Here is a 20,674-nt window from a genome sequence, read left to right on the forward strand (position 1 = left end):
GAGCAGTGCTGAGCAGAGATGACACAATTTGACAGCGTAGACGCTTCTGTAGAGCCATAAAAGGCTGAAAATAAAATGAACAGATTAATCTTCTACTGCAGGTCACATCGCTGCCAAGAGACTGGTGCTGACAGGGGCAATTGGACGAGGAGCAATCTAAACCCTGTGCTGTGATCACGTTTCAGCAGAGCCCATCTGTGGCTTACGTCGGTGATGAGGGATTTCAGGAAGTTGGCCTTGTGCCGCAGCGGGTCGTGGACGAGCCCGTCGCAGAAGGAGACGATGCCATGGGGGAAGTTGTGCTGTGCTAACCACGCTACCACCCTCTGCTTCTGCATGTCGGGGCGGCCCGTGACATAGATAATGAGGTAGCCGAGGTCTTGCCAGTGCCTAGAAGGAAAGGCACAAGTCAATGGCTTGCAAACCTAGAGCAAAGCCAGTGTAAACCACACAGACCGTCCCACAGCCCTGCTGCTGACCTTACAACGTCGACGGCTCCGGCGCGGACTTTGGGGTCGCTGCCCATGATGGATACACTGGCTGCAAAGGAGCCGTCGATGCTGAACACCACAAACTCTGTCCCCTTGGGCAGGACTGTGATGTAGCTGTCTGCGTACGTGTGGTCACCCCTGAGAGGGATAGAGGCACTTATAGGCATCAAGATATCCTGCAGTGCACTGCGAGCCCAAAGCAGCAACCAAATCTGGCCCAAGGGATGTAGCAGTGACGCCACCACCAGTGATGGGCACTGCATGAGGCCTCTGTGTTAAAGTGGGGATGGAAATAGTACTCTGGAGCCATGGTGTCAGTGACTCAAAAACACCTGCAGAAAACCACTGCTGGCTTCACCACTGCAAAGATGCTCCCTTCCTCCCCGTTCCAGAGCTCGACACCAGCAACTGGAGCTGAGCTGGAGCCCCTGGGCTGTGAATTATCACCAGTACAAAGCTCTGTCCTTCAAGGGCGACTTTATGGTCTTTGAAATACACCCAGCTGGGCAGTTCTGCAGAAGACCATGAGCCCATAGACGTGTGGTGCAGAAGGCCTGCTCCTGCAACGGGAGCTCAGTCACCATGCTGTTGATGATGCAGGACTTGGAATAAAACAGGGATCTTCCTCTTACAGCTGTAAAATAGAAATGGCTTCATCCCTATTGCTGGCAAACCAGGCTCTGAACCCACCCAACAAGCAGAGCTGCCCTATAAGGAGGGATCATATTCTACAGGCATCAAATTCCTGGTTTGTTCCTCTTGCAAACTAAGCCCCAGCACCCCAAGGTACCTGACCACCATCTTGACAGGGTACACGCCGATGCCCAGGCGCCGGTTCTCAGGGATGACGTAGGAAATCCTGCCACTGCTGTTGCTGATCTCGGTGTCAAAGTAAACCCACTCTCCTGAAGGTGGCTGGGTCATGATGTGAATGTCCACCTGGGAAGGCAGCAAGGCTGGCTCAGCAACAGCATCAAAGGCACAGATGAGTAGAGCAGGACAAACATGGGGACCTTCACCCATGCCCCTTTGGTCAGCAGCAGGGCTGGGTCCTGCTTCCACCCTCTGCACTTCACAGATCTGAGCTGAGAAGCACCAAACCATCAGTTCTGGTGCCTCGGTGGTGAAGACCCCCATGATGGAACACTGTTCCTGGTAGGAGGCACCACGCAAGTCTCAGCAGGGGAATGTGGCCAAGATGCAAAGGTAACAAACCCCATCAGGACCAAGGGAGCACCAACCAGCACCACTTCTGTCCCCGTCCCCCACATGGTGCACAATCCCATACCAGACACAGTACCTTTTCTCCTGTGAGTGTGACCATATCTAATGGACCATACATAAACCTTCCAGTTAAGGTCTGGGGCCCATCTTCATTGGCAATGGTGTCATTTATCCTGTGGTTGGCTGTGACGTTCTGCACAAGTCAAGAGGGAAAGAGGAACACAAACCAACAAAGAAAAAGGTCTGCAGTGATGGACAGCCTCACAGGGAAATGCCAAATACAACCAGACAAATTAGAGTGCCTTTCTCCCTCTATCACACTCACAGCTCTCAGCTTTAGAGAGGAATCTGACCTGTGGCAGAGGGGATGCTCCCTGCCCTCCGCTGATGGGGTGGATTTGAGAGTACGTGGCTGAAGAGTCCATTTCAATGGCAGCTGCAATTCTCATACTATTAGCTCTTACACTTTGGGTTTAAGAGGCAACACAAACATCTGCCAGGGAAATCTGCTGACATTGTTTCAGCTTGAACAGAGAATTGTCCTTTTGCAGGAATCAGAGACTTTTACTGGGAGCAAAGGGCATTTACTGAGTAAAGAATCTGCATCGTTGGTCTTGCGGAAAGACATTCCATCTCTTTCTCTGTTCCCAGACAATGCTTTCTATGTTTTACACAGACTCAAGGCGAAGAGGAGACCTTGCTGGTAAAGACCTTTCAGGTCACTCCTTCACAACTACAGGTAGAACACAATCACTAATGTATACCAGCAGTACAACATGATCCTCTGTCCCTGCTGTGGACAGACACAGCCGTGCCCACGCTCACCACCCTCAGTGCTTTCTTGCAGCTCAGATCAAACCCCCTGTACGTCACAGCTCTGCCTCCTGCCACGGAGGCAACCCCAAAACCACCCTTACCCGGAGCTTCACGTGCGTCCTCTTGCGAAGCCACTTCTCACGGGGCTTGGAGGGGGTGAAGACGGACACCTCCTTCCCATCCAGCTCCAGCACGCTCGAGTTCTCGTGCCTCATCACCTGCAGGAGGATGGGTTCCATGGAGACATCAGCCACTGGCACAGTGACCCCCTCCTCCTGCCCACACTGTCCTGCATCTCCCAAGCCAGCACTGGTATGAGCAGTGCCTGGGTTTGCCTGCTGGCTGTTTGCCTTGTCAGCCTGCAGGGTTTACAGGCTGCTCCCTTAATTGCAAGGACAAGGGGTTTCTTCTGAACTAGCAAAGCCTGTGGCCAGCACTGCCGTAACCCCAGCTGGGATGCAGGTTATTTAGATTGTCAGGAGGTACAAAACTGACTCAAACACAGCAGGATGAGTTCTGCACTTAAGTATCTGCCCTTCCTCCAGGCTTTCTTTAGTCCCTTCCCCTTGGTCTGCAAGGGACTGGTCTCCTTTGAACACGAGTCTTCTGCCATTCTTGTAACAGACCAAGCACCAACTGCTCTGCCTGGCCTCATGCTGACAGATGCTGTTCCTGCAGTTCATTTCTTATTTCTATTTAAACACGTTTTGGACTGCTCTTGCCCAGAGATGACTTTCAAAGGCAATTAGAAACAAGTCCTTAATAGGGGAAGAAGCACTGTGGTGCTCTGGAAGGACAGCAAGAAGACAGGAGATGAGAAAGACCCTGGTCTCAAGGCAGAGATAAGTTAGCAGAGTCAGGCAGTGGAGAATGGGAGTGGGCCAGATTACTCAGCCAGCCACCAGCAAGCTTTGGATGGATGGAGGGGTACCTCAAGCCCCAAGATACGAAGCTACAGGCCCAGGTTTGGGCTGAATCCTGAGTAATTGGCTACTTCTTGAGTGGAGCACTCTCTGTATTGAGACTGTTGTGACTCTTCCCACTCGTGCATAATTCAGGCTGAGTTTGATGCGGGTTTGGGGTTTCACATCAAGGTCTGTGCAAGCACACAGATGTCTTGCTGGGCTAGATACTAGTGGGAAGAAAGGGTCTCCCTGGATTATCACCACTGCTCAGCTGCCACCAGCACTGACGTCTCTTGTTTATGGTTCTCACACTATTTGGAAGGCAGCACTGAAAGCAAGTTTGCCAACAGAATCATAAATAATTGAGAGCTGCAGTCGAGGAGGCTGGAAAGGAGCAGGGACAGCTCAACAGCTGAGCTAACACAAAGCAAAGCCAAGCGCCAAAGTGGGCAGCACAATCCACAGGGTTGCTTTTAGTTCTGTCTTTTCCATTTCCATACTCAGAGTACCCTTCCCTGGAGGGGTTCGTACTTCGTAAGGAAAAGGACTCCTCATTCCCAAGGAACTGAAGGAAAAGTATTCCTTTTAGGAAAACCTCACTTGAAACAGTAAATTCAAATCTCAGGCCAAACACAGATAGTACCAATCTGAGGTGTCAGACTCCAGACACCAGTAATCCCCATTTACCTATAGCCTCAGGAGAACTGCTTTGTACTGGAGGAATGAGGACTAAATCCCAATGCAGTGACGATGGTCTGAGTTCCTAGAGACCACAATAAGTTACAAGGCAAAAATGGAGACCCAAACTCTGCTGATCAACTCATGTCAAATTCCTGCACAACTTCTCTTTTGGTTTCATTGTATTTGGTGCTAATTTTATTTCTACATTGAGAAGTTTCCTTTAAGTTTCAGACATGAGATCCAAATGTGCACACGCAGAGAACAGCTCACTTCAAGAAACAAGTGATGCCCCTGTGATGGGATAGGAAACAGCCCTGGGCTCACTCCATGGCTCCCTGCTGAGCCCATCTGAAACCTGCTCTGAAGATAAAACCCAGGCCCAAACTAACCAGGTATAACAGCACATGTCCATGAGGTTTGCACATGTGCAGTTCCATTAACAACACAGGGGAGGAACAAAAAGAAGGGGAAGAAAATGGATCTGCAGTTGCAAAGGGGTTTTGTTCATTTCTAAGCATCAACGAGAGTTATGGAAGGTGCACTGGGAAAACCAGCCTAAAATATTGTTCAGCCCAATGGAGGTCAGGGAGGGAGGACAACTGTACCTGTCTCAGCAGGAAGGAGACAACGTCTGTGGACTCCCAGTAGCTCGCATGGAAGAGATGCGGCAAAGCGACCGTCGGGAAAGCCGTCAGAGCATCAGGACAGTAGAGAGCGTAGTCAATCCTCTTGGTTCCCCACCACTTGGCAGCAACTAGAAGCAAGAAAGCCTTGTTCAGACAAAGGGGGTTCACATGCCTGCGCAGTCTCCATCACAAATGGTATTGCAAGGCTCTGGCTCCTCAGTCCAGGTACGCCGGGAGGCTGCTCCCTGGCTGGTTGCACTGCTAAGAGGGAAGAATCAACCCAGGGCTCAGTGTTTGCTCAGACCAAGGGAGGAACATAAAGGGGCACCAGCACTTGAACTCTCCTTTATTTAAACAAACAGGAAGGCACTGGAGGGCAGGTATTAATCAGCTGTTAGTCCAGACCATGGGGAAGGGGTCAAAGGCTCATGTGCAACGGGAATCCACATGGCAAAATATAAGGCAGAAACGCATCTCCCTGGAGCTGTGGGAGGAAGGATGTGTGTGCTCTGCCCACCACAAGACATGCCCAGGCTATCTCCAGCCCCGCTTTCCAACTCCTTTAGCTTTCACCAAGGAATAGCATCCAGATACTGGTCACACTAAGGAGGATCTGAACAGTGGGAGCCTATGTGAGATGCTAAAAGGCACCAAGAGGCAGGATATGTGGCACATGCTGCCAGGATTGGCAGTCCCCAGCAAGTCCTTGTTACCATCCTGGGTTACCACACTGCAGGCAGCTGAGACATCCAGCCCAGCCTCTGCAGTGGCCAACAAGAAAAGGATCTGGGAGAGCTGGGACTTTATTCACTGGGGTCTTGGAGGGGGAAGGTTACAGACAAGACAGAAGAGTTCCTCCCTCAGGGTGTCAATGACTTGCACGCAAGTGTCCAACAGCCACTGTTTACCCCTGGGACACCACCACACTTCAACTCTGCCCATGCACACATCCTGTCCAACCTCCTAGCAATGAGCATGGCTCAGTCCAAAGCCTCACATCCCAAAGATAGGGCTGCTTTCCCAGCAGTGAGGAGTCCTCAACCCCCGCGCGCTCCGGCCTGGAAAAGCAGCCATGAAAAGAGAAGATGGATCAGAGCAAGAGAGTAAAGGAGGAGCTGTGTTTGCATGCACGTTGCAAGATGGGGCTTTCTCAAGCTTCTTTTTTCACTGTGACAATGTTCCTTTTTATGGACTTCCAGGAAAGCTGCCAGGTATAAGGCATGATCCAACAAACCCCTCTTGTTAAGGGCAATGAGCTGGTAAGGAGCACAGATGCTGAACTGAAAAAATGGTCCCACCAGCTCTTTCCAGAGACCTGTACAAAGCTCCCACCATAGGAACATGCAGAGGGTTATGGCATCAGTACATCCCTATGGCCCAGCCCAGGCCCTAACAGCTCTTGTGTTTCCCAAGAGCCATGGGAAGGAGTAGGAAGGCACTGATGGATCAACATGGCTTTTCCAGAGCACATAGGCACCAGAGCCATTTTTGACTCTCTGTCTTTTAAAGTGGCAGCTCCTGGTCGTGTTCCACCCTTTCATTTCTCATGCAAGTGCCCAGCTTAGGTAATTTCAGATTCTTCATAGGAAGCGAAGAGGATTTACTCTTCCATGCTCAAAAGACAGTGGTGGAGGCAGAAGCGTTGTCCCCGCAGCTCTGCCCGGAAGAAGTCCTGCTCTTGCCAAGCTGTTAGCTGTGTTATGATGGATCTTCAGAGCAAAGTGACAGAAACACTTGTTAATCAGAAAACTGCACTCAGAAATTGCAAGTGCCTCAGTGAAAGCGCACAGATTTGGTGTGAAGTTCTGTGACTACTGAATGAGAGAGGAGGTCGACCAGGGCGGATGCCTCCAGAATACCTGTCTTGATGTCCAGGTCGGGTATCCGAAGAATGCAGTCTGCAGCCTGACTCCATGGCCCTTTGAGCTTTCTTCCCTTCGAAGGGATTTCGTGTTTATGATGCCTATGTTTCTTGGATGAGGTTTGAGTAGGGGATTTGTGAGGGAGGGCAAGTTGGGACAGAAGGCTAAACCCTCTGCAGTGATTAAGGTGGTGTTTGGTTTCTAAAAAGAATAAAATGGAAAGAAGCAGAAATCACACTTATTATTATAGCACACACATGATGCAGGCAACACCTCTTTCACCCTGCAGAGATTCATAGTGGGAGGGAATTGCACTGAGAGGGAGCCATGGTTCTGTGGTGTCCCTCTGGACTTCCTCCGGCTCTCCCTGTGGGATAGCAGGGACCACATCCAACCCGCAGCGCCATGGCTTCACGTTACCACCGCGCTAATAAGGTCGAGCGCAAGAGCTGCAAAGCCGGAGCAAGGGTTCAGAGGAGATGTCAGCGCTCAGGAGGTGAAGGAAGGGGCTGTGACAGCCTCGGGGCACGCTGCACATGGGGTCAAGGCTGGACTCTTCCTCTCTGATCTCAGAAACAGGTTTTGGTGGCTGTGAAGTGCATGAAGGAATAAATTACACAACCAGGAGCTAAATAATTGGTGAGAGCATGGGGAAAGCAGAGAGACACGAGCATCATGTGGGCCTGATCCTGCCATCACCTGCCAGAGGAAGGATCCCTCCATTGCATCACGCAGGCCTTTAGGTATCACCCTGGTATAAACACTTCATAAGGAACACACACACACCCCCCCCCCCCCCCATTTCTCATCCTGCCCACTCTCTGTAGGTGTGGAACAGCACAAAACAAACACCTTCTCCCCCAGGAGCCTTCTTCCCCAAGCAGATTAGTATTAGCAAGCACTTGGTAAGATGTCTTACCAGGACACACGTAAGAACGCACACAGGGAGCGCAGCATCACCTCTTGGATGTACTTTGGGAGAGAAAAACCTCATGTGTCAGCAGGAGTTTATTCCTGCTGCCAAGTGTTGCCTCAAACAGGGCAAGAAGTTACAGCAGCCTCTGACCAGCGCCCACAGGAACTAACACTTGTCTCAGGGAGTGTTATTAACCTCAGCAATTGTGAAGTTAAGTCATTCCTAGCCCTGTAGTCTGATGTGCCAGCACTGGAGTATCTCTGAATTTCTGCCGCGTCCTGGAACAAGAGTTTGGGCTGAAGTTTGGGGTTTATTTCATTTGTTTGGCTTTCAGCAGTTATCAGAGGTCCCTGAAGACACAGACTGTTCATCTTACACCTCAGCTGGAATGAAGAAGGGGCTGAACTGTTAACAAAGGGCTGTTGTTCTCCACTGTATCAGCTGGGAAGTTACATAGGTCTTGGGAAAAAGTAACAATAAACCCCCCTCCTTTTAGTCCTCATTTGGCTCTGGGATACGGGTCATGACTGGCTGACTCTGAGCCTCGCTGCTGGCTACCAAAGAGCTGAATCTCTAATGCAGAGAAATAATCTAAACCTGTTCTTGCCTTTCTTACTCACCCCCATTTCTGTGAGCCACATTTAATGATCTACACCAAGCCACAGGCCAGCCCCTGCACTATCAATCTGGCAGCGCTGAGCCCTACCAGTTCTGCATGACTTACCAATGGCAGCACGGAAACATCCCTTTGGCTTAACCCTCATCACGCACAGCAGCCAAATGGTGCTCAGTTATCAATCATTACATCTCTTTGAACAACATCACCAGCACAGTCCAACATGCATAACACAGCGGTGGCTCCTGTATTATAACCGAACACATCATCTGCTCCTCCAGGAGATGTGATAACACATGGCACTGACTATGGCAAATCCAGGCGAAGGCGGAATCATTCCAACTCTTTGTTACTAATGGAAAGCATAACCCAGACAGACAGACAGACAGAAGCTGTGTGGCTCTGGCCCGGTGCGTGGTGCTGCGGGAGCGATGCGGGAGTCTCGGAGGAGGTGAAACACTTACTGTTGGCTATGTTGGAAGCAGTGTAACTGTCTGCCATTCCTGAGACCTGGCTGGCAATGCTGATCTCACTGGCTCTCCGGAAGCCCCTGAACTGAGGGGCTGAAATGGGGGTGGACAGGGACGTGCTTTCCATGAAGACGGCACCATGAGACTGAACAACATCTGCTACAAAGTTGAAACAGGGAAATCAAAATATTAGACCAACAGACAGAGGCTGGGCAAGATGAACTCGAGCGGAGGAAGAAGGCAAACAAGGCTGGCAAGGTGCAAAAAAACCCTTTCAGAACTGATTGGAATGAACAAAAAAACCCCACAAAAAACATTTCATCAGAGCTCTGGTTTGGAAAGGAAGCAAACACCACAGCAGGCAAAGAGACGTGGCTGGAGGAGCAGTCTTTGATTGAGGGAAGCAAAATAAGGAGCTCAAAAAGCAAACCCAAAACCCCAAAGAAAAATCCAGGCAGACGTACTCAAGCAGCAATAACAAGCGTGTGTCATACATACAGGTGTGAATATACACAGCTTCATATATTCACACTGAGACAAAGTAACCGAGGTAAGGAGAACAACAAGAAACAGCCTTAGAGATGGGATATTTGTATTCTGGAAGTGTTTAAACTTAAAGGAACATCTCCAAGATAGAAGCATTAATGCCAAAAAGGAAATATAAAATCAAGAAAACATTTCCATGCCTGGCAGGGACTAAACTTGAACTCATATTTTGTGATGATGAGCCAATGCTCATTAAACTAAAGTAAGGGCTATTGAAAGAAAGGAGCCTGGTGCTGAGCACTTACATCTCCAATCAGTGTTGGTGGATTGGGGAGTGCTCGGCCTCTGTGAAAACAGAGCTTCTTTGGTACAACGTGCAAGTCTGGATATATAGATCCCAACCTGAGGTTTACCAAGTGTGGCCTATCCCTTTAGTACATAAATACACAAAGGGAGGATTTGAAGTCACGCTCACATAGGCCTTATATACATACTGGAGGGACATGGACCTCAAATGTTCAGGACTAGCAAACCGAGAGCTGCTGAAAGTCATGTAAAATCTCTGCATTTCAGTTGTCTCTCTGTAACACTGGTAAGAGCATTCATTCACTCCTCTGTAGATGCTGCAAGGCTGAACTGAGTGTCTGTGGGATACCCCAAGATCCTGCACTGCTGAGGGTTTGCAATGTACTCGACAGCAGGCAGCAGCAGCATGACACTAACATGCAAAAGCAAAGCTAACTATCTTTTAAGTGTTGCCCATCTCTGCTGTACCTGAGGAGCAGCATCTGAACTTTATCCCCAGGGCTCAGCCAGGCAGTAGATGCCACATGGAATGCAGGTACATTACTTTCACACCCCAACATCTTCCACCCGTTTCAGCCAGTTTAGATATCCCTGGATTTAATCCCAAGTATGTGGCTGGCACAGGACGTTGTTTCGGCAACTGGTTTATTTTAGCATCACTCTTTTTTGCTTGGGGCTACTGATTTGCTGCCTCTGACCTCTTGGTTTGCAGCAGCAGCGTGTGCCCACGTAAATACTGCTGCCGCAGAGGGAAAGGGGATGTATGAAGCAGAAAATCTGAGGCTAAAGTGTCGGGAAAAGAGTTCTGTTCTCTGCAGGGAAAATCAGGCCACAAGCTGCTCTGTGTAAAAGCTTCATGGACTGCAAGATCTGAGCCTTAGCAGGAGCCTGACTTGACCATGAGCTGCACACACGTTGTGCCTGAAAGGCCATTACCAGGATCACTTTCTTCCTCTTCTCATCTTGCCTTGAGCTGCTGGCTGTCAAGGCTGCTACCAGCATCCACAACCCAGCCAGCCCCACCAGGCCAGAGCAGCTTTCTTACTGCTGCAGGCACAAGAAAGGAGACAATTCAAACAGAGGGTGCACTCTGAGAACATGAGCCAAGCCAGGAGCTGCATTCAACCCCTTGAAGATCTCAAGGGTAAAAGGTCTCATTCCCATTGCTATATGGCCTGGGACCACCCTTTCATCTCTTCCTTAGTTATCCCTTCCTTTCCTTTACCTTGCCTGTATAGATGGTGAGATCCTTCTGCACTTACGTCACATCAAATGGGTACCCCAACCCAGCTGTAATGCAGATAGTGACCATCAGCTTTCCTGAACTTGGTCAGATGCAAGGAGAGGTTTGGCTTTGTCTGTGCTAGAGAGAATTCCAGGTTCAGGCTTAACTAACACTTACCAGCAAAGCCTGAACTTCTTCCTCTCCCCTAAACATAAAAGATCTGTGGCTCGAATGAAGAAGCGGCTGGAAGACACACTAAAGAGTGTTACAGCAATGCTACCCAGGAGAAAAGGCTGGGCCAAATGTGGTGCTGCCTGGGATGATCATGGTTTCAGCTCCATTAGCATGTCTTCACTTCGCTCTGCCTGAATTTTACCTCCTGTTTCGAGATCCCAGAAAATAGAAAGTGAACTAAGGACAACACAGGGGCATTTTGGGCTTGCTCTTTTTAGCCACTCTTGCCTTCCTGGGCCTGACTGGGGATTTTTGAGTACGAAGAGTTTGAAGCAAAACCACCCAGCCACAACAACCCTTCCAACACTATCACGGCTAATGCTACCAGAGGAGTAATATTCACTCCTATTAAAGCCTAAACTGTTACAGCATTACTGAACTGTTCAGTTTAGTATTGCCCATGTTGGTGGCAGGAGTCTGCTCTGCAAGGGGAATGTAACCCCACAGCAGCGCTCCCATGCTCCAGAGCACTGGGGTTACTCTCATGTTTCTCCCTTTTCCCAAGCTACACACCCTCTATTCCTGAAAAAGGCCAGTTTCTAAGAAAACACGAGGGCCAGGAAAAGGCAGGGCAGGAAGTGTGGACAGAAAACCTGGTTTATGCATTACTGCCCCTTCATCCAAGCATCCGCCCCCCCCAAAGCACAGTGACTTCCAGATAAAACCCCAGGACCTGACTTGCAGAAGAACAGAACCCATCCAACATATTTCCTAAGCTCTGTGTATTCTTTGCACCAAATCCCTTGTGCAGCATTGCTCTTGCCATTTTGAAGCCAAGGGGGCTTTCCTGCAGAGTGCAGTGCCCGGGGTGGGATGATGCTGCCACACTGGCACAAACTGACCCCAGCACCTGCAACCTAAAGGGAACAAGTCTGAAATCTTCTGCGCAGCAGAGGCGGCATCCCCAGCCCCAACTCACGTCCTGACAATCACAGGGATGTTTTTGAGGCAGCACTTTGAGCCCAGGGTGAAGTCAGATGGCTGGACCAGGCAGAGCAGTAAGAAGACTTCAATCAAGACAGGCTGTTCCTTTATGGCATTAGAATAGGACAGAGGTGCCCCTGGTTTACTGCACTGGCTGAAGTGTACTTTGAACTGCGTCTGCGGGCAGACTTCATCAGAACAAGGAAGCTTCAGGAAGAGGAGACCTGGCTTGAGCAGAGCCCTGAGCACCCTATCTCCCATCACAGGACCTGCCACTGCTCAGCAGCACACACAGGTCAGGCCAGCACCATGAGCTGAGATTGAACTGCACCTGCAGAAGAGGTGACATAAGAAGAAAAATCACTTCTTTTTTGCCTACCTATGGATCTTTAATACTCATTTCAGTGCTGTGCCTTTTCATTTAGGGACTCATTTGTCCATACTCTTACTAACTGTTTCCCACTAAGCGAACAACACCAGGCCATCCTCTTAATGTACTGCTAGCAATGCCTTAAGTCCTTGGGGTATCCAAATGGCAGACTTCAGTATGTGCTATTTGCAGGCTGAGCTGTGGCACCAAAGCAGGAAATACTAAAAGCATCAAAAATGTGTCAAGTTCAATAAAAATAAGAAAATAAAACAGGAAAGGCAGCCAGCTGCTCAGCACAGGCCAAACCCTGCTTGCACTGGAGTCAGTGGTCAGCACTGGGCACTGGAAGTTTCCCACAATTGGGATTCAGCACCAGCTACAGTCAAGCCAAGCACTGCCTGGCCACACTGTGGCTCTTGACACACAAGGTAAAAAGCAGAGAAGCTTCTAAAAGCTCCATCCTGACAGCAGGAAAGTGTCAGATGACACTTAAATGGCAGTTCATCAGTGACCTCCAAAGTGATTAATTAATAGTACCAGATCCTTTCCCTCTGCGTTGTTACAGACCACCACAGCACAGGCAACATGGCAACTGCATACCTAAAGATCATCTCCATCTTCAAAAGACAAAGGGAGAGATTATCCAGAATAGCCAGTGATGTTGCCATCCTGTATGACCACATAATGTACCAGACTGCTCATGAGCAGTCAGCTTGTTAAAGACAACAAGGCAGCAGAACCAAGCTCTCAATGCAAGACACTGGAAAAGGGGTGAGAACGGGCAAGGAAGACACACAGGGAAGAAGAAACTAAAATGAAGTCAAATCTCATTGAAATCACAGATGTAGCACCAGCCACAACCAGGGTAAATGAGGCCATGCAGCAGTTATGGTGGAAAATAAGGCAAAACAAATGCACCAAACTTTGCTTTGAAGTCAAGAAATGAATTTTAAAGAGCCAACACGCAGAACCACCCTGGGGTCTGAAAGCCTCAGTCACTGTATTCAGCAGAGCCACAAGGATTTCCAAGCATAAAACACTCAAATGGACAAAATCTGGTATGACAGAGATGTTCATTAGGCTTCTGGCCATGGAGCAGTGTGGCTGACTGCTGGGGAGTCAACCCTTTCCCAGGGCATCCTGCTGTATGTACCACACGAGCAGGGATACCCAAGGCCTCTCTGTGCCAAAGCCTCTTTCCAACAGCACAGCCACCACAGAGGGGAAAAAAGCAATTAAATGGCAGAAGCTCCCCCTTCTAGAATGGGGCAGAGGTTTTAACCCCAACTTGTTCTTTACTCGCAGACCCAAGCAGGATCCCAAGTGGTTATTTGATGTGGCGCAGCCTGAGACACAGCGTGAAGATTTCAACTCCAGGAGGCAAACAGGATGATCTCCAAATAACACCCCAAGTACCCAACACCATAGACAATACAAAAGTGTAGATTACACACACTCAGCAAAACCAGCACTTTTATTGGACACATCTTGCCAATTCAGTACGGGAACGGGGATACTTGTTTCCATGAAGCTGTCCTGGTGCTGGAGAGCACCCAGAGGGCTACTTTCCATGAGGAGGATGGGATTGTTCTGGATTGTCTCAACTAGAAGTAGATGGGGAAAAAAAAACAAAAACAAAACCAAAACCAGAAGGACAAAGAACAACAGACATGTGGCCACAACGTGTTAACATACAAACAGTTGCAACTGAGCACTTCAACTATGAGTCTTCAATGAAAAGACAACCTTCAAATAGTGTGAAAGGAAAAAGACATGGGTGACTTTCCAAATAGACCCACATCAGAGAGATTAACTGGGAGCAGAGGAGAGCACAACGATGGCATTTCAACAACAAAAGAAAAGGGAGTCCTCTTAACCAGCTTCTCCAATGAGTCGAATCCATAAACCCCCAGCAGATCCAGAGAGATCTTTTTACTACGAGGGGAAAAAAAGTATGCTGTAAGGGGAGATTTACTTGACTCAGCCTCACATCCTACACAGTGCAACGCACAGGAGTAAGCAGGGATGTGAATTTCGTTTTACTCTGCAAGTTGGTTGTAATGAAACAGAGACCCAACATTTAGTACAGATGGGAAAATGAACAAAATATACGATGTCTTAAGAGGCTTCCTCAATCGTGGACTGTAAAAAGCCAGCTATCTGCACGAGGAAATATGCACAGACAGTGTTACAGGAGGCTTTGTACATAACTAATTATAACTGAGCACCTGAATTTTACGTGAGCATCAAATCATATAGCTTAATTATAGCAGCAATTAACTTTCCTGGAGCGCCCTGCAGTAGAGGCTTTGCAAATCGTGGTTGGAACAGTCCTTGTGGGTAATGTGGAAATCAACAGTGAAATTTTGGCTCTAATGGAAAGGAAGAGCCTGTTACTTTGGAATAAGCAAATGAAGAGGTTTTGTCTTACACAAGAAGAGAGTTTAGAGTTGCTTTTTTTGCCAGTTTTATTCATGAAGCAGAGCAGCATCTCCTCTTAAAGTAACAAGGCTCAAACCTGGAGACAGTTTTGAAATCACTCTACTCTTCTCATAGTTGAGCTAATTGCTGTTTAACTCCTCTCCGCTACGTAGCAAGCATCTCTCTACACATAGACAACTCAAAGGTCTGGGGAAGCGCAGCAAACTAGTAAGATCCCTGCTGTTGCACAGACTGATAACCAGAACACGGTGTCAAGGGGGCTTCTACCTCTGCTTTCAGTGAGAACAGGGACTTTGAAATGTATTTAAAAGGAAGAAGGTAAGATGTTTAGGATTATTTTTGATATTTCTTTATTTTTAAGGAGCCACTTGCTGCTGCTACGTAGAATACACCCCAAAAGCAAACTGCTTTTTGAGTTGCTATAGATTCCCTGAGCTGTTGTACAAATGCACTTGTGGGTGGTTCCATTTTTAAGTGGTGTTGCAGCAAGATCTGTGCTAAATTTGACTAGTGAGTGGGGCCTGCAGAAAGTATTTTATCCACTTTCTTGAACATGGGGTTTAGTTTATGCCCATTTAACAAATCAGACCTCCAGATTCAGCAATCACAAGACAAGCTTTAAAGATGCTGATACATAGGAGAGCACTGCTTTGGATTTTCAATTCTAAAATGGTGCAGAGCTTCACCAGAATTATTCTGCTCTAGATATACATTCCTCTTCATTTAGTCCTGCATGATCCAAATACTAAACAAATGGAAAGCTACCAGAGCTTTGGGGAAAAAACCAACCACCAAATCCTCATCTTTCTAGCTGGTGGCTTTGATAATCTGGTTTGCCAGCATGATTTCTTGTGTGTTGTAAGTCTGGTTTTATAGTAGTGACTCTCAGTTATAATGTTGACTTTAACTAGCCATTGACTAACAACCTCTAGCAAGGGAAAGCTTACAGTGCAGTTATTCTTCCTGCCCCAAAGGCCTGACCCTGCAGGGAAGGAAAGCTTTAGGTGAAGCAGAAAGGTCAAATTTAGTTCTGCACAGTGGTGAGCTTCCCCAAGAGCTCCTTGCAATGAGAGCCTGCACTGAAATGGCAACAGACCATGAGAGTCCAGGCACAGGAGTGAGGTGAAGATGGCAGGAAATAGAATTTACTTTATTAGATCCACTGATGTAATGGGAGCTGAGGCAGGGCATGGTCAGGACACAGTTAACTGTTTTGAATGCAAAAAGGGCATGCACACAGCCGCTCCAGACTTTGTTACTGCTGCAATTGGGGTAGAGCAAGTGAAGAGGCCACCGATGGGAGAGGAATCCTAGGTATCTTACAAGACAGTGTCTCATGGGCAAGGTGGCATGGGCAAGGCACTGACACCAGCCCACTAATCTGCAGTAGCCTGTCCAATGAAAAAGCACAGGTTGCAACCGAGCAAATCATCTCATCTCACTGTTGACTCTGCTGCTTCCAGTCTTCACTGGCCCTCCATTAAAGTCCTAAACTCTACCAAGTTAATCAGGTTTCATTCAGTCCCAATTGCAAGCACCAGACTGGGTGTAAAACTTCACAGAGAGGTCACCACATCATGACTCTCAGCAGCTGATGGCCTTTCTGTGACAAATGAAGGGCATATGGCTCACAGGGCACTGATTCTCTTGCAAGAAAACTACCTTTTCTGGTAACTCAGGAATAAGGCTAACATTATAGGGCTAATTCTCTTTTCTTGTCATTCCCAATTGCTTTGATAATTTCATATAAAATGTAGTTATAACCCTTTAGACAGCTAGTAAGCATCCAAAGCGACTTACCCAGCACAGCAGAATTGCCATCACCCAGTGGGAACCTCTGGTAACGGGGAATATTAAAGGGGGGCAAAAGGTAGAACTTCTTCTCCAAAAGAGGCTCGAGGCGTGAAGCAGATGGGTCTGCAGGGTGGAACAGGTTATAGACCTGCTGGCAAGCTGGTCTGAGCTGAAAGACTGAAAAGATGAAGAAAAAAAGCCTTCAAGCACCAGTAGCTTATTTGTTAGAATAGAGCAAATATTTGTCTGTGAAAAGGACAACTATTGTGTTGAAAAAACAGTGCGAAGGATTTATCATCTTCCAATTTAGTCAATTGAAACAGTTTACTACAGTATTGATAGACTCAAGCATTGCCCAGTATGTGTGATATTGGGAAGTACATTTTAAGTAAACTGTACAATCGGTACTGGCTGGAGCACTTTGTGATCTGCTTCCTTAATGTGCCATAAATACCACACATAAGGTTCGGTCTTTACCAGTTTGTCTCATCAAACCCTGCCTTTGCAGCAGGAGATGCTTTCCCCATCCAGTGAGCTCAGCAGTTTACATGAGGACTTACTGTCAAGAGCTGGAATGACAGTTTTTCGCAGTGCAAGAACCAGACCCAAGGGAGAACCAAAGAGGAAGAAATCAGTGATCTCAAATTCAAACTTTCCGATATTTCCTCCATCCAGCATAGTAGAGCTACTGGATCGCCTGGATCCCGGGTCATTCCTCAGAACACTAGAATGTAAACTGGGACAAGAACAGGGAAGAAAGTCAACATTGTATTCAGGCTGTGGTTTCATAATTGAAGGCTGGATTGGTGATTGACAATGAATATAATCTCCCTCTCTCCAGCGAAGGAACTGTGCCAATCAACCCACCATGCCTCGGTACTGTAGTTTTACGAGCCAGTAAATTGTCCCCCCAATTACCCCATTATGCCAGTCCTAAACCCAAGCTTCAAGTGGGTTCATTTACACACTCCTATCTCCTCAAAATGTTTGTTCTTTGAGGAGTCAAAATCTCTAATCTTCTAGTCAGAATCTGCTACTAGCATAGCTATTTGCAAGATAAAATAACCAGCAAGCCAAATAACTAGAGTAGCAGGGGAAGAAAAGCAGGTTCACAGTGATTCACTCCATTACACACATTACTGCTATGCCTTCTGGTTGGCAACATTTGAGTTCCTTCCATCACCTTATTCTCAAATGTTACGGAAAGCTGTGCTTACCCACTTCTCCTTTTGGAAGTAGTTGGACAAATGTTATAGGATTGAAAAGGAAAAAGAAAATAGAAAGGGGAAAAGATGAAAATCTGCAAGACGGTTTCTAATATCTTTGTGCACTAAGTTTTCACAACAGCTTCTATGCATGTGTATGGCATTCACTGGGAATGGGAATCTGGGGTAATTAACACAGTTAATTAAAACATGTCTGGCTTTCCCCACCTCTTTCAGGTGTCAAATCTGTTGGCAAAATTCAACCTGTGCGCTGCGCAGTGAAGCACAGGTTTAACAAAGACTGCAATTCACATCCCTTGGATACTGAGGAAGTAGCAGCAGGAACTCTTAGGTGAAAACCCTGGGAATCCATCCCCATGTTAGGAAGAGGTGCTTCTTTGCAATCTAGATCTGGGATTAGACAGCGAATGACAGATGTGTAACACTAATAACCTGGTTCACAAAAGGGTTTCTGAGATTCGCCTGTTACCACCCAAAAGCAATAAGCTGTAGTTTCATTTACTCTCCAGGTTCTACAGATTCAGATGCACCTCTGCTGGGTTCTTGTTGTAATTAGAAGTGGTGAGCTGAAGGCAGAGTACCAGCAGTGCCTGAACAGGGTGTCTGGAGACGCTTTAAAAAGCATCTGAACTGGTTCTATGAAATATGTAGGATCAATGGATACAACAGCAGTCAGGCTGGACAAAGGGCTTACTCGCCTGGAGTCAGGAATGATGCAAATGTGACAGCTCTGTGGCCCCAAGTCACGCTCCCAGGTGGTCACCAGCACTGGCTATGTCTCTGTGTGCAATAGCACTGGCTCATCAAGGCCATCTCTGAAGGCAGTGATGTCCCAGCACTGCTGTGCTCATGGAAACCAGGGCTGCTCAGTCCCTACAATGTGTAGCACTGGAGCAGTTGCTCACACACACTCCTCTGGGATTGCCAGTCAACAAATGAGCAGCTGCAAATACTCATACAATCCCAGGCACAGCTACAGGCTGGGCAGAGAAGAGATTCAGAGCAGCCCTGCAGAGAAGGACTTGGGGGTGTTGGTTGATGAGAAAATGAACATGAGCCGGCTTCAGTGTGCGCTTGCAGGCCAGAAACCAACCGTATCCTGGGCTGCATCAAAAGGAGCGTGACCAGCAGGTCAAAGGAGGTGATCCTGCCCCTCTGCTCTGCTCTTGTGAGACCTCACCTGGAGTATTGTGTGCAGTTCTGGTGTCCTCAACATAAAAAAGGACATGGAACTGTTGGAACAAGTCCAGAGGAGGCCACAAGGATGATCAGGGGACTGGAGCACCTCCTGTATGAAGACAGGCTGAGAAAGTTGGGGCTGTTCAGCCTGGAGAAGAGAAGGCTGCGTGGAGACCTCATAGCAGCCTTCCAGTATCTGAAGGGGGGCTATAGGGATGCTGGGGAGGGACTCTTCATTAGGGACTGCAGTGCCAGGACAAGGGGTAACGGGTTAAAACTGAAACAGGGGAAGTTTAGACTGGATATAAGGAGGAAATTCTTTCATGTGAGGGTGGTGAAGCACTGGAAGGGGTTGCCCAGGGAAGCTGTGAATGCTCCATCCCTGGCAGTGTTCAAGGCCAGGCTGGACGAGGCCTTGGGTGATATGATTTAGCGTAAGGTGTCCCTGCCCATGAAAGGGGGTTTGGAACTGGATGATCTTAAGGTCCTTTCCAACCCTAACGATTCTATGATTTTATGATTCTGTGAGAAGAAAAATGGGTTTCACTCAGAGTTTGTTTTCCTGCTTTGGCAAATAATGCATCATTCCCAGAGACAGCGCCTCTGCTGAGCACCCCTCCCAAGGGATGCTCAAACACCTTCTGCTCATGCCGCACTGCTGTGCATTCTCTAAAGGTGCATGTATGCACATGCAGGGCACTATTCTCCCCATTCCCAACCCCAGGGAAATGACAAGCTTACTTATGCCAGACACAGGTATCAGGGAGAGTCAAAACAGTGATGGCAAAAGGGAGAGGAACAGGAGGTTACAGCAGTGACAGCCAAAACGAGCACGTTCCCATTTGTGTGATGTGAACGAGCTTCCCTGAGATCACGCTGCCACGACACCCAACTCTGAACCACGTTTAAAAACACGCCACCTTCAGGGAAGCTACAATTATTTTAGCTGACAAGACTGCAATACATTAAGTTTGCTGTGTCGAAGGAATACAAAGTTATTGAGAACATGTTCAGTTTTGCCAAAGACAGGGCAACAGCAGTGTGCTTCAAACGAAGGCACAAAAGGAAAGGCAGATGTGTGGTGGCAGGATGGATGCAAAGGGGGGTTTGGAGCATTCCACACATCTTTCCATAGCATCTCTTCATGGGGAACGGAAAAGAACGAGAGCTCTCATACTGCTAAGCAATTTGGACAGCTTCTCTCCTTTTACTGGGAGCTTGATGCTCTTTTTAAGCAATCAAAAGAAATGAGAGCCAAGGGGAACTCTGAATCTGTCATGCTCCAAGCAACCTACAGCGCCCCATTCTCCCTTTAAAAAGCAGCAGATGTACTGTGCACATTAATTAAACAAGAGCTTATGGATTTCAGAAGCAAACCAACTCATTTACAATAATACAAGTACAGCACAGCCAGAAATAATGTAGTTGTGCAGAAGAACTGAATTTAAACATAAATGTGTGTTTGTGATCTCCAGATGCTGCTGTGGCTCGCTGGGCATTGCCCCAGAGCAGCGGGTAGGCCTGATACAGGAATAAAACTGAGTGTCTTTGGCACAAGCTGAAATCTGCAATCGGTATGGACAGGAAGGCCCCTGTGTCTGAGCCCATTAGGAAAACCTGGCTCTGCTCTGCCAGTCTCCTTCATGAAAGCACAGCACATCAGGGCTTGGGTTTTATATGGGAAAATCATTACTTGGTGACAGAAAGGTCAAAGGGGTGTTCTGCTGATGGCTGTGCTGCTCAGTAACGATGGCTGCAAGCACAAGGTGCAAGGACAGGTCTGGGTGCAATGCTGTGCTGTCATGCAGGAGGGGAAGGTGTGAATCACTGCACCCAAGCCTCCCCTGCACCAGGGAGTGAAGGGGAAGAGGTGCAGAGAGA

At 48.0% G+C, this 20,674-nt stretch overlaps 1 protein-coding gene across 15 annotated transcripts in view; it reads right to left on the reverse strand.

Annotated features, from left to right (window-relative positions):
• Positions 1–20,674, reverse strand: part of PITPNM2 (phosphatidylinositol transfer protein membrane associated 2) — a 133,403-nt gene that overhangs the window by 5,797 nt on the left and 106,932 nt on the right. For 9 of the 15 annotated variants that reach the window (XR_009967317.1, XM_062632086.1, XM_062632087.1 and 6 more), the window contains 11 exons: positions 16,949–17,124; positions 16,395–16,565; positions 13,607–13,756; positions 8,602–8,766; positions 6,603–6,806; positions 4,723–4,871; positions 2,633–2,749; positions 1,792–1,908; positions 1,282–1,430; positions 480–629; positions 207–390 (listed from right to left, as the gene is read on the reverse strand). Coding sequence is in view for 14 of the 15 variants with exons in the window: in XM_062632086.1 (XP_062488070.1) it covers positions 207–390; positions 480–629; positions 1,282–1,430; positions 1,792–1,908; positions 2,633–2,749; positions 4,723–4,871; positions 6,603–6,806; positions 8,602–8,766; positions 13,607–13,756; positions 16,395–16,565; positions 16,949–17,124 (1,732 nt within the window). In the remaining variant the exon portion in view is untranslated. The other 6 variants (XM_062632095.1, XM_062632096.1, XM_062632097.1 and 3 more) reach the window with 6 other exon arrangements.

Source organism: Pezoporus occidentalis, unplaced genomic scaffold, assembly GCF_034315485.1.
Source record: "Pezoporus occidentalis ecotype Australia unplaced genomic scaffold, CSIRO_AGI_Poc_V1 ctg381, whole genome shotgun sequence".
Classification (NCBI taxonomy): domain Eukaryota; kingdom Metazoa; phylum Chordata; class Aves; order Psittaciformes; family Psittacidae; genus Pezoporus; species Pezoporus occidentalis.